Here is a 14521-nt window from a genome sequence, read left to right as displayed (position 1 = left end):
TAGTTTTGGCAGTTCTGGTCCTCCATACTGGTCAGCATAGTATACTCCAAAGTTAGATTATATTCCATTTCTGTTAGTATATCCTCCTAAATCTTAAACACTGGACCTTTAAGGATGGAACAATAACAGTTCCCAAGATCTTAAATAAGAATATATGTGTACTCTCTCCTCCCTTATTGAAGTCTATATTAGCAAAAACAAGCACAGCAAAATATCAAAATCCAATACCATTTTTTTTTACTTTTACAGTGGTTAAACTGTTATGGCACTAATGAGTGTTAAAGAAATGTTAAATTCATATAAAATGATATGATAACCCTTTATTTTCAGGTGTATTCTAAAAAAAACAAAAGGAAATAAAACGTGTGCAGCATCTGTTAAAAGATGTGGAGCTTCGTTTGTGGAACCTTATTTCGCTGGGTTTTGTTCCCACACGGCATCCCATTTACAAGCACCGTTTTACTTCCTGTTAGAATTGTCCACAGAGCCGTATCACCGAAGCTAAATAACTGTAGCAGCTTTTCGTCAACAAATGTGAATGTAGCATAAATTCCGACCAACAATAATGATTCCGTACACTGTTAACATCAAGCTCGCGGCTCGGACGTTGACTGGCACTCTCAATTTGCAGAATAAAACCGCAGTAGATTGGTGAGTACTGCACCTCTGCCGTTAGCATCATTTTGTAGCTTGTTTATTTATCGTCAGTCTATACGCGAATGACAGACGATGTTTATGTTGAATTGTGTCCGCGTTTTATTATATTGTTCTCTTTCATTGCTGCCTGAAAGATGGTGGCGACAATTGATGCTGTTAATGTAGATTTGTCACAACAAAACAAAGAAACATATTTGGTGTCTTGTGTCATGTGATGTGATGTGATGTGACAGTTTGCTGGGCCTGATGTTCGTTAACCCTTTTCTTCCCATAATAGTCCTGCAGAGACTAGAACTGCAGCGTTACCTACTTTAAGCTAATGCATTGCCTGGTCTGTGATAAATAGAAATATGACTATTTTCAACAATGGTTGGACAATTGTCAAGTTTAACGTCCAGGAAGCTGGCAGTCATTCATTTATTACATTTTGCAATGATTGATAATCGGATGTCCAAGACTTCACTGCGTGAGTTTAAACATTCTGCATATTATTTACCTCAAACAGACAGCATGTTACTTATATGTTAGATAAGTAATTATATTTGTTAGTGCAGTCTTTATTTGACAGCTACTCTTTATTTTTCCCCTGCCAATATTCCCCTGTGTTGGTTTGCAGTTACACACTTCCTAAAGCTGACTGTGAGTTGTATAACCTTGTTGGATCAGGAGTAACTAATTGAAAATCTGTGTTTACAAAAAAACGCTTCAGTTTATATTTCAGTTTTAAATGTTGATGTGGAATTGAGTTGTGATTTTTGTGCAGTCTGGATTTCTTCTGGCCAAGATGCATGCAGACGTTGTATGCTCAATGAAAGATGAAGATAGATGTAGACATGGAGTAGATCGATGATCACTGATGTTGGCTCGTAAAATAAAATGTGAAATTCACATGTCAAAATGTGCTTTATGTGATCTCAATGTCCCACTTACAAACCATCTCTTTTAATCCGAAGTGGAAAGAACTTTCCGCTCCCTCACACTTGTCTCATCGTTCACTTTCCTCTTTATCTGTTATCCTCTTCACGCTATCATTCTCTCTGACTGTCATTTACTGTAGGGGTTGGCAGGGGCTGATAGCTCAGGGATGTCACTCCAGTATTCTCATCATCGATCCAAAGACTGCTCAGACCATCCAGGTGTTGGAGAGGCACAAAGCCAATGTGGTCAAGGTGAGTGTCCTAAGTCAACTTGTTTTACACCCGGTTCATTGTTTATGTCTCATAGTAGGGCTACGACTATTTTCATTTTTTTGATTGCTCTGTTGTTATTTTCTTAATTAAAATATTAATTTTTTAGTCTTTAAAATGTCAAAACTTGTGAAAAATGCCACCACAATCTCCCACAGCCCAAAATGATTTCTAATCATCCAAACTAAAAGGAATCTCATTATTATCTATCAAAGAAACAAGAAAAGCAAATTTTCCCATTTGAGAAGCTGAAATAGGAAATGTTTGGCATGTTTGCGTAAATAAATGGGTGGAACAATCAATAAATTGCCAAAAAAAACTGGTGCCAAGTAATTTTCTTTTGAATGACTAATCAATGAATTGACTAATGTTTGCAGCTGTGCTCCACAGACTGCAAAATAGAATATGATACTTGTTTATAAATAAGTCTGTAAGAATAAAAAGGCCACAGAGAAATTACTGTCTACTTAGTGTGGATTATTTTGTTTTTAAGTTAAAGAATTAATGCGACAGTTTGGTCTGATTAAATTAAACAGTAATACATTTGATAAAGAAACTATGTTGTTTCACTTCCTTTTAACTTTTTTATTTCTCCTGATTCTTGGAAGCAAAAACACAAGTCTTTCATCATGATTTCAGAAGAAGAATCTTGTCATCATGTAGCACTGCAGGCATCTAAAAGTTTGCATAAATGGAGAGAAATTAATTGGAAAAATCTAATTTCTTACATACACACCTTACATAAAAAGCAAGCAACTTTTAAGGCAACAGGCATGCTGAAGGCAATGTGATCATAGATGCAAATCATGCACTTACCTGCTGGAGTGGCCCCAAAAATAGATCCATTCTAGGATAGAGTGAATTCAATATTGAATGCGGTATTAGGATGTGTAATCTCCAAGAAGTGTTCTTTTTTTATACCTGGGCTGTGTAATGTAAGTGGTGCTGAAGGAAGATAATTACTTGGTCAGAATCCTGCTCAAGGCCAGAAGGAAGGCCATTACAAGAAACCACCCAAATAGTGGTTAGATATAGAACAGGAAATGTTTGTGATGAAAAAATCTACTTATTCTCTAACAATGAAAGACAATTAGTTTGACAGATAATGGCAAAAAAAGGTGATTAGGTTTAAAAATGAAGATATTGGCACTATATATTTTATTGACAATAATGTAAACGTGCAAATGTTTAAGTAAGCAAATATTACTGTGTATTGCATGATACCAGTAAACTCTAGCTCCCTCTTTAAACTTACAAGCCAGCGTATTTTTAGCAATGCACCTACTGTTTGTCACACTATGTCCTTTGCATACCTGCCAGTTTCGTGCAGACTGTTTGCTTCCCAGGTGAACCACAAACACAAACCTGCTGATTGAGTAATGTTTCATTACCCACTACTGATGTTAGCATTTTGTAACCTTGAGCTAAGTTGTTTTCATCCCTCCCTGGCAGACACATTCAGCTGTGTAAGCCAACACCAGCTACACTGATAAAGGTTGCTTCTGCATTGATGGATAGTCCTTTTGTGCGTGTGCGTTAGCGTATGTGTGTGTATATATATATATATGTTTGTGTGTTTTGTAGAAGGGTAAATAATGGCCAGTAAATTCTGCGGTTATTATCAGTGCCTGGGCTCAATCCGAAGCTTTCATTCCTCACTCCAAAGCACACTTTAATCTTGTAAAGCACCACAGCCACAGCAGCATGCCATCCCTCACCACCCAGCACCACACAAGAAATCTAGCTGAATAGAATAAAAAAAAAAAAAGAAAGAAGTAGCCACAGTAAAGAGTATGTCTATTCGGCAACAAATACACATACATAATCAATTATTTAAACACCAGCTTGTTCATAGAATCATTTGTCTTAAGTATAGAGCCTGCATTGGCTGCATTTCAATGTCGTGTGTTTCCTGTTGGCTCTGCATCTTTTTTTCTCCAGTTTTCTTCTGTTTCAGATGGCAAGATTTGAAAGTCATGCAATGTTTCCATAGCGACTGCCAGATACTCAAGGTTTATTCATTGTAATTCAACAACACAGGGTTGCACAACGAAATGCAAGTTGTCCCTTTGTGCGACACAGGGAAAATAAAACAACTATTTTTAATGGTGGAGTACAGAGGATGAGTGGAGCAGTCTTACAGCCTCAGCAAAACAATCCCTCTGAAGTCTCTTGGTACAGCAGCTGAACTTGTGCTTAGCCTGCCAGACTGCAGCAGTGTGAACAGTAGGACTGTGCCCAACTCAGAATTTTGTCAGTTGAAATGGATTTGGCTGTTTAATGTGAACATTTAACTATTCGTTCCTTTTCTCATACAGACTATCAAGCAGCACTTTATTGAACTGCCAGTTTTTTAAACGGGGTTTGGCAGGACGTTCAGGGTGACTGCTAGCCAAGTTATCCCTCCACGCCAAGCCAAGTTAGCCCTCTGAGTTAATGTGTGCTAACTACGCTAAAGAGGGGTCGGAAACGTGTTACAGTAGTTTTTGTTGACGTTAGATATCAAACTAAAGGCAAATACTGTATTGTATTATGTTGCAGTGATGATCCTCCTCGACTTTTAAGTGGAGGATAGAGATCTTCTCCGTAGTAGGTAACGTTATCTCGGAACCTGGCCAGGCAAAGCCTCTCTTCCTCCAGGCAGCTGCCTCCATTTCACTCAGACTCACCCTGGGTTGGGTCCGCAGCTGTCCCTACCTGTCGCAGACATCTTTATCGAGCGGGCTGGACGAATTGACGTCATGTAATGATTTTACCTCGAGCAGCTTGAAAGTGAGGAGTGCTGACTTTGCTGACTTCTGGGGGCCGAAATGTCCCCAGAAGTACACTGCACACTGACAACCCCCCACCAAAAAAGACTGTTCACCTTAAAGAATCCCAGGTCTTAAATCTTTAGCCCCTTTTATGCTACCTCTTGAAGGTGGGAATATCACGCTGTTCTGTTTAAAAATGCAAAGGCGGCATGCAGAAGGGACTTTGTCGCAGCCATGTGGTGCGATCTCTGTGTAAAAAGGGCTTTTGACTTTCAGGGGACAGCCCTAGTGAACAGGCTGTTTTGTCTCTTAATATCCTTCGGGCTCTCTGCAGGCACCTCACCTCGCCAATGGTCAGCAGTGATGTTCTGGGCAGAGACCTCCTGTACTGGACCGTCCACAAACTATGCCACTTTGTAATATTTACAGTCAGGATACTCAGTCATCATGTGTTTTGTGTTTTGTAGGTGAAATGGTCAAGGGAAAACTACTACCACAACGTGAGCTCTCCCTACTGTCTGCGGCTGGCTTCAGGAGATGCCTCGGGGAAGATCATAGTGTGGGATGTGGTCAGTGGCACTGCCCATTGTGAGATCCAGGAGCATTCCAAACCTATCCAGGGTAAGAGATCTTCCAAGACCCCCCTCCCCATGTACGCACTGAGCAGCACTGCCAAGGAGAAACTTGGAACTGTTGCTCCGTTGTTGGCTATTTGTTTTCATTAAGATGCTCTTACCATCATTCTCTGTCTTTCCTTCTGGCACTTACTACGCCTCCATTCTCTCCATTCCCACATCCTCCTCTCTGTCTTGCTCTTTCTCTGCCAGACTTGGAGTGGTTATGGAATCAGGATGCGTCTCGTGATCTGCTGTTAGCTGTCCACCCTCCCAACTACATTGTACTGTGGAACGGAGACACAGGAACCAAGCTGTGGAAGAAGAGCTATGCTGAGAACATCCTCTCCTTTTCTTTTGACCCCTTTGACCCCTCCAACATGGCGTGTAGGTGAACAACATCTTGTCCAAAAATCTGACTCAGCCTATGTTTATTCACCAGTTCATTTTTTTCATTTTCTTGCCCACACATACGCATCTCTATATTGCACTGCAGCTACTAAATTTACGATTCACCACTGTGCCACCTTTAGAGATTGGCAAGGCTTCTAGCCTTGTTGACTGTTGGTAACATCTTGTTTCCCATGCTGTACTTTTATTGAAAAAGCAGAGATAATGGGAAATGTATATTTTCACAAGTGACAGATGCACTGTTAACACAAACCTGACACTCTGACAAGCTTATGCATCTTTATAATGTTTTTGTTTTTTTTTGTTGTTTTTTTTAATCTTTCTTGGCAGTGCTGACCAGCGAAGGAATAGTCTTTATCACAGACTTTACCCACTCCAAACCACCGGGCAGCGCTGGCAAGAAGGTCTACATTGCCAGCCCCCATGCAAGCCCTGCCCACACCAAACCTGCCCCTGCTGCTGCTCCAGCACCTACTGGTGCCAAGAAGGCCCTCAACAAGGTCAAAGTGCTCATCACCAATGAAAAACCCACGTAAGAGCCACGAAATTAGAATTAACTTTCAAAACTGTGGTTTAGAATGTTTAAATGAATCTATTTCATATTTTAAACCATTTTTTTTAAAAAATCTGTCTGCCAGACTCTTGCCCAAGTATCAGTCAATCTCTCACAACCTGGTCTGCATTATAAGTAAGGTCCCTTAAAGTTCTGCTCCAGCAGCTGTTATTGAAAGGCATTGCTCAGGGTCACCTCAGTGGAGTTTTATTCAGACAGATTCAAGTGATCATTTTGTCAAACAGTATTTTAGGCTTAGGGCATCTTCAGATACAAAGTGTATTTATGTTCCCTCGACCTGTAGTGAATCTGCACCTGTCAGCATGTGTTAATGATGTTATGTCCTCTGCTGCTGGACAACATATTCAGGCACAAAACATGTCCTGTTTGTGTGTATAAAAGATGCAGTCTAGGGAACACAATGCCATGGCATAGCCTGTCTGCATCTCGGTTTGTTGAAATGCCAATTATACAGTTCTCTTCTCTCCCTGTAACTCGTGCTGTTCTTGTCATTTTTTCAGCAACTTCACTGACCTGTTGAAAGTGAATCGTGACAGCTTGTCTGTTTGGGAGGAGATAGATATGACAGAAAGACAAAACTATTTATCACACCCGAGGCATCTATTGGAAATTATGTTTTTATAGCAGATTTTGGATAGAAGACCTTTTTTGGTCATTTCATGTAAGTGTAGAGTTTTGTGTTCAGCTTGCTTTTTTTCCATCAAGATTTTAGAGTGATTGATTTGACCAGGTTAAGATTATAGCTCTTTGGGGCTGAAATTGTCACGTCAACTATCTAAAGGTCTGCTGATAAATAAAGGCAGTTTGACAGATTTATAGAGAGGCAAAGTCCCTTCCTGTCCAGTGTCTTCTATTTGACCTCATTTCAATTGTTTGCAGTAGTCAACAGCAAGAGACATATCATTTTGTTATTCTGTTTGAATTGTGCCATATAGTGTATGTCAATTTAAAAGATCATCAAGACATTATATGTGTAATTCAAATGGGGTCAAAATATACTTTTTCTCTTGCCGTGACTACCGTATATATATACATTTTTTTTTCAAAATTGAGGCCTCATGCAGCAACATTGTCCTAAATTTCTCTTATACGTTCTCTCAATTTTCAGTTCAGAGAAAAATAAGATAACTAAACTGCAGATGCACCAAATGGTTAATCAAAATAAACGCTAAGTAAATGGAATTTTCTCTCGTCCTGGAGTTACAGGAAAATCAAAAACACAGCAATGCCATTCAGGAATTCAATACAGGTTATTGGGAGAAATGGACCAAAAGTATTTCTATAGCCCACAGATTTAATAATCCAATTATGATAATTACTCTAAAACATATAGTAATCTGAATTTGATTCTATGATGTGCGTTTATATTTATAGTTTAAACTTGTGTTTCCTTGCATTGGACAAACAATCTGTGCACTGTGACAACAAGATGTCTTTTGTTATCTTGGTAAGAATGCTCTTGAATCTTCTCTTGAATTTTCTCTGACTGAAGAGAAGAAAAAAAATGTTTTTGAGTCACAGAAATCAATGGGTATTAACAAAATAAGAACAAATCCTGGATACAAACAAAAATAAGAGGATTAAAAAAAAAATCTCTTTCTGTATGAGTGTCTCGGGATAGTCCCCAAAAGATAGAGGGATAGATTTTGTTATTGTCCTTGTCCAAGGAAATTTGTTGCCACAGTCAGTACAGAGCCTCACATTAAGGGAGGGAAGGATTTAGCCTCTTTAATATGTTTTGTGACCCCACATCTTTTTAACACTGCAGCTCACAAGAAGTATCGACTATCTTCATTTTTATGCCATTAAGTGACAAACTTGTGAAATTGTGCGAGACATTACTTTTCAAAAAAGTTGCAGCGGATCAGGAACCAAAGGCTTGTTTGATGTGCTGGCAGCTTCCTGCCTGAGCGGTTGTGACTGTCAGATGGGCTTATTTATAGCTGCAGCACCCCGGCCTCTGTCCACCTACTCAACCAGCTCTAATAACAAACACTCCATTAATCTTACTCGTCTTTATTCTCTGTCTCTCTCTCGACTCTCTCATTGGGTCCGTTTCAGTCTTTGTGTCTTCTGTTGGTGTTTGACACCTTCTTCACTCACCTTTCACGCCGCTTGTAATTGCTCTGGAAAATGCTGTATTCCATCAGTCTGCTTTTGTCTGCGTGTCGGTTTTTGGGTGTTTATCATGTTCAGTGTAACAGTATCTCTCCTCTTTGGCTCTGTCTGCCTTTGGTTGATAGATGGGAGGTTTAAACACGAGTCTGCTCTCTCAGACTGTTATCAGAAGCATGTTGAATATAGTAATATATCATGAACATTAGTGTCTCATCAGGCATCCATTAATCTGTTTGCTAGCCAGCAGAGATTTGGCCCCTTCATCACGGTAATAGACATTGGCTTCACACTCACACTCAAGCACGCCTGTTAATAAACAAACACACATGGACAAACTATTGATATTTTTGAATTGTCAGATATGTGTTATCTGTTTATTTATTAACGTTTCTCCTTAAAATTTCAGTCGCCCTTGGTTACCGTGGTAACAGCACGTCAGGTTTAATTCTAAAGGTCTCAGGGGGCAGCAAACACTCCTTTAGCAGCTAGTTAGCTGTTTGTTCAACAGAAGAGCTGCTGTTGAACCTGTCTGCAGTGTAACCAAACAAACTCATGTTGCTTCAATAAAGAAGTCAGTCAAACAATAATCAACATTTTTTCATCAATTCCTGCTGCACGCAGCAAGAGTAGTTTTCCACACAGCAGGGCGCAATCAAGTTGTTTACTCTGTTGAGCATTTATAGGTGTGCATCATGTTGCCTCTGACTCTCCCATCTAACTGCTCACTGTAGCTGATCTAGTTTAATCTGCTGACAAGAAACTGCACAAAATGACAGAGGTCATGTTTTTTGCTCGCATAAAAATGTACTAACCACAGTGACAAATACACTGTAGTTCCTGTGATTGCGTCTTAAAAAAGCCACCTTGTGTTTCGCCAGTCAAACACCTTTAATGTGAAGCGACAGTAGGATGTTCTGTTTGCATTAGCACAAACCTCATACACCTCTGACATGGTGTTGAGAGAGTTAACACTAAAGAGTGAATAAGTCATTATAACCTTGGTAACAACATGCATTGTTTCCTGTGAATCTTGTGTGTGTGTGTGTGTGTGTGTGTGTGTGTGTGTGTGTGTGTGTGTGTGTGTGTGTGCGTGCGTGCGTGCGTGCGTGTGTGTGTAGGCAATTTGAAGCTAGTGTGGTAATTATGGACTCTGGCTATAATGATGAAGCCATTATATATAGAGGTTCAATCAGGCCATAGATAATATCAAAGACTTTAAAAGAACTTTAATAACACTGAACAAAACTTGAAGCGCAACGCTTTTGTATTGCTCCTATTTTTCACGGGGTTAAGTTTAAGATCTAAGACTTTTTTATGCACTCAAAAGATATACGGTGGCACCTGGTGTGTCTTCAGCTGCTGTAGCACATCTGCTTCTTCGGTTCGACGCATTGCTTGTTCAGAGATGTTCTTCTGTATACCTTGGTTGTAACGAGTGGCTATTTGAATACTTGTGACCTTTTTATCATCTTCAACAAGTCACTTTTGCCTTTTTTCGGACCATCCTCTGTAAACCCTAGAGATGGTTGTACATGAAAGTTTCTGAAATACTCAGACCATCTGGCATTGCCCGTCTGGCACCAACAACCATGCCACCTTCAAAGTCACTTAAATCACCTTTCTTCCCCATTCTAGTTCTCGGTTTGAACCTCAGCAGGTTGTCTTGATCATGTCTACATGCCTAAATATATTGAGTTGCTGCCATGTGATTGGCTGATTCACTATTTGTATTGACAAGCAGTTGAACAGGTGTGGCCGGTGAGTGTATTTCTCTCACGTTTTGGTCACAAATTTGTTGACATCCATGTGAGTGAGCACCTCTCTCACCTGACGTGTGGCATATCAGCAACTAAACAGCATCATCACTACACAGGTGTGCCTTGGGATGGTCACAATTTTTATCACATAACACAGTTCCACCCATGTCACATGTTTTGAGGGAGTGTGCCATTGGCATGCTGACTGCAAGAATGTCCACTAGAGTTGTCGCCCGTGCATTGAATGTTCATTTCACTGCCAGGAACTGTCTCCAATGTTATTTTTGAGATGTTGGCAGATTTTCAGCGATCTGGAGTTCAAGAAGGGCACGACCAACTGAAGTAGGCAAAGTTTACTGAGTTTTTAGATGTTGGGTTGATTTTTGAGATTAAGATGTTAAGTTTCATCTCTTTTTTTTGTCCTCACTGCCATTTCCAGCTGCTGATGGTCTCCTCTTAGCCAAGTCTGGTGGGCCTCAGTTATAAAACCTCATTATGTACACATTTGTTGCTCATGTGCAAATCCAAGCCAGAGTCGTGATTTATGCACCCCTGCCTGCCAGTATCAAGTTGATTCAAGTGAATTTATTCGGTATTGTCTAGAAATCAGAAGCTGAAGCTGAAGTCACTACATAATGTATAAACACCCTATTTGATTTTAATATCCTCTGGGTCATTTATGTTTATTCAACATGATTAAACAATAGGAGATTGGAAGTTCTGCAAAAACCTCAGTCCTCTGATGCTTCCTGTGCTATCAAATACACTTTGTCCAATTCACACTTTGTGTGTGCACATATGTGCATGAAGCAATGTATAACTATGCATTATGCACAGATGGCTGCAACCTTCATGCCTAATTCACAGCAAAGAGAAAGAGAGATGTAAGGAACGTGTGATGTTTTGGAGATTGTACAGCTGAATATTTTGTGAGGGTTTGAGGTTACAGGACTTTTTCTTCTTTTTCTTCTGTTTTTCCCTTTTTCTCTCTGAAGCTCCGTCGCTTTCTTTCTTTTGCATCTAAGACGCAGAATTCTCTTTCACTGTTTCTTTCTGATGTTTTGCCTTTGGTGACTCAGACAGTTCAGCCTCTATCTCTGCCTCGCCTGACTTCAGTAAGCTGGTAACTGTGATTTAGCTCAGCAGCTCCTAAAGGTTCCCCCATAGGGTCCATTTTATCTGTTGCGCTTTCCCCAAGATGATAATGATCTCCATTGCGTTATAAAGTTTGTCTCCCCTTTATTTGATCTCACGGTGACCTAATGGGATGAAGCTGTAGGAATGAGATATGGTCATGGGTCTGCTCATAAATTCTGTGAAAATCAGCCCTCGGTTTCTTCCTGATGGAACCGCTAGGTATTTGTGACTGCTTTGTTGTCATGTGGAGAGATCTAACCTGGCTGCTGCCATGAATTATAGTGTTTGTAATTAATTTAAACACACATGAAAGAACTTCAAGCAAACAAACTTAGTTGTACATTTTTAGCACACTCAGAATAATGGAAGGGATTTTTGTCTGACGCTGCCAATAGCTGCTTAATTCATCAGCCTCCCATCATTAGGCCAAATTCACTTTTAAGTTCTCCCTCATTTGCTTTTGACTCACAGAGGCCACACCAGTAATAACTAATTTATTCAGCCTTCTGTATGGGAAGACATGAATAAAGATCAAGTTGATCTTAGAAATGAGACAGTTTTTATTAAACTTGTTTTAAGACCTCCTCATCCATCATCACATTGGTGTATTTGCATATTTCATATGCGTGTGTTGTTACAGCAGAGTCTTATTATATCTTTGGTGATGTGTCTGCTGAATATGATTCCAATACATTCTGTAAACTAGAGCTTCATTTCTAGTCATTAAAATGTAGATTTTGCATCTTCAGACATGTCTACTTTGCAGTGTATTGAGTTTAAAACAATATGCAAACAGTGGGCAAATGTAGGAATACATGAATTTATCAAAGAATAAATAAATAAATGTGCCCTGGCTTTTTTTGGGGGGGGCACATGCCAAAAATATTCAAGTTCAAATCCTGACATTGATATTCATTTCCTTTTTCTACTCTGTGTGCATTCCTGTCCTTCCTCTTCTTTGTGGTGCTGTAGTGCGGAGGCGGTGACGTTGAACGACTGTCTGCAGCTGTCCTACCTGCCATCCAAGAGGAACCACATGCTGCTGCTTTATCCCCGAGAGATCCTCATCCTGGATCTGGAGCTTAGTCAGACAGTGGGTGTGGTGGCCATTGAGCGCTCTGGGGTGCCGTTTATTCAGGTGAGACCGGCATACATTTAGAGCAAAACCTGTGTAATAGGGAACTCTGTGAAGCTTGACGGAATCAAAGTTTGTCTAAATCTCAAACCTGAAAAGAGTTCACCTAGTTTTTTGGTGGAAAGAAGGTGGCTAAATTTAAAATTGCATGAATTTTTCAAGGTCAGAATTCTGTCAGCTCTCTGTCCTTTTTTGGAACAGGTTGGCGTGTGATGGAGAGACATTTCCGCTCACATTTGGAAAGTACATATTAAGACAAAATGTTTGCACTGACATCTAGATTTGTCTGGGTGAGATAAATGAAGGTTGGCTGCTCTGTCTTGCTCTAACATGCTCCATCTTTCCCTCCACTCAAACAAACCCAGTGCAGTCTCTACATTCATTGCACTAATTGAAGGGCTCCACAAAAACTTGAAATTTTAGGCCTCAGTGCAGGTGACAGCTGTAGTCAGAGTCAATTTGTTTTAATGTCCTCCTGTCCATGAGTATATTATATTGGGAAAGCGATATCTAAGGAACGCCTGGAGGGAATTTCTTCAGATTTGGCATGAACATCCATTTGGACTCAGGGATGAACACTTGCACGATATAAGCACTCGTGCACCAATTCAACAGCTGAGAGTTGTACAGATAGCTGCGAGCGAGAAACAAAACATCAGGAGAGGGAATGTAGCAAGAGCACAGAGCCATCAGGCGCGCAAATGTGTCTGCTTGGCGAGTGCTGGCTGGCATACACACTCCTACAGGTTCATTCTGCTCTCAAAGATTTGTACGCATGAATCAGTCAAACCAAGAGAGGTGCTAGCCCTCTTGTGATTGGTCACTTACAATGTGATCCCACGCACACACGTTTGATGTACCTGTAAGAGCTATTGTTACAGGAAGCCTAGAGTTGGGCTGCCACCAGAAGAAGAAGACGGCTTCTGTCTTTATTGAAAATGTAGTGCAACATAGCACCGCCAATAAAGGAATGTATATGTTTCTCTCATCTGTTCTGCTGGGATATATGCAATGCTTTTGAAATCATAGTAATTTCATACTGGCCTGTCCTCATGAATGTAAAGCTAGCTAGCCTCAGCTAACATGACTATTGTTACCTTAGTCCTTCGTCAGTTTCACTGTGACATTAAAGTGTTCTTTTTTTATTGAACACTCAGTGTAGTATTTTAGTCAGATGCTGAATTGGTGACACTAATCTTGGGTGTCCACCTTTAAACTGTGCTGAATTTATAGATCTTCTGCGCTGCTTTGTTGAAGATATGTGTGAAGCATCCATGTTTTAGAATTTGTAGCGTCTTCGCAAAAATAGCCATATTGAAAGTATTGTCAACTATCATGGCTACAACTGTGTTCTGTGCTGTTCCTCTGGTTCTTCACCACAAGCTCATTGGTTTTGCTGATATTGAACTTTGGGTGATTGTTGTTGCACCATGTGACAAAGCTCTCTCAGTCCTCTCTACTACTATGTAAATGTAGTCTCTCAGTAAGGACAGCATGTTTCTCACTGGAAATTATTCTGTGGAATTGTACATGTTAATATAGTCATAATTTTCTTTAAATTAAAGTCTTCAATACTTTTATTATATGAGTCCTGACAGACATGAATGTAAACTGTTAGACAGGTAGGTGAGGGTTTATAACCTCAAGGCGGTAATTCTAGTTTTTATATGGATGATTCTTCCAGGAAGCCAATTCCCCCTGCCGGGAATGATAAAGTTCTCTACTTTTCTTCCTCCCTCTCAGCACTCACCTCATCAAGGTCTTACGACTGCACAACAGAGCTGTGCTGTCCTTAGCTACAGCAAAGAAATCTCACCAGCCTACATATTGTCTGACTTATTGTTCCTTTCTGTCGTCACTTTCAACAGCACCGTTGACCTTTAGGTGCCAATTCCCTTCTTTTGGAGTCTGGATTTCTAATTGGAAATTGATGAATGCTGTGGGGGTATTAGATAGAGGATTTGTCACGGCTGCAGAGCCAGTAATGGAACAGAAACTGTCTCTTAATGCCGCTCTGTTCACTCTGCTCTCACTCCCAGCTCTGTGTCTGTCTGTGAACGAATGACCATTGTGGAGGCTTGTCATTACACTGAGTAGTTCTCATGATTTTCACAGTGGTGTTTCTACTCTGTTTGAAACATGATATGCCCTTTGAATATATATATATATATATATAAC

The 14521-nt window shown here is 40.1% G+C and overlaps 1 protein-coding gene across 1 annotated transcript in view; it reads left to right on the top strand.

The window, feature by feature from the left end:
- Nucleotides 1–438: 438 nt before the first annotated feature.
- Nucleotides 439–14521, top strand: part of wdr11 (WD repeat domain 11) — a 62717-nt gene continuing 48634 nt past the window's right edge. The window contains exons 1-6 of the mRNA XM_049600115.1: nucleotides 439–651; nucleotides 1715–1826; nucleotides 5065–5218; nucleotides 5425–5598; nucleotides 5953–6154; nucleotides 12181–12346. Coding sequence (XP_049456072.1) covers nucleotides 566–651; nucleotides 1715–1826; nucleotides 5065–5218; nucleotides 5425–5598; nucleotides 5953–6154; nucleotides 12181–12346 — 894 coding nt within the window. The 5' untranslated portion in view covers nucleotides 439–565. The remainder of the gene's footprint in view (nucleotides 652–1714; nucleotides 1827–5064; nucleotides 5219–5424; nucleotides 5599–5952; nucleotides 6155–12180; nucleotides 12347–14521) is intronic.

This window comes from Epinephelus fuscoguttatus, linkage group LG16 (genome assembly GCF_011397635.1).
Source record: "Epinephelus fuscoguttatus linkage group LG16, E.fuscoguttatus.final_Chr_v1".
In the NCBI taxonomy this organism is placed as follows: Eukaryota; Metazoa; Chordata; class Actinopteri; order Perciformes; family Serranidae; genus Epinephelus; species Epinephelus fuscoguttatus.
Note: the sequence above shows the minus strand (reverse complement) of the source record. Positions and strands in the feature narration are given on the sequence as shown.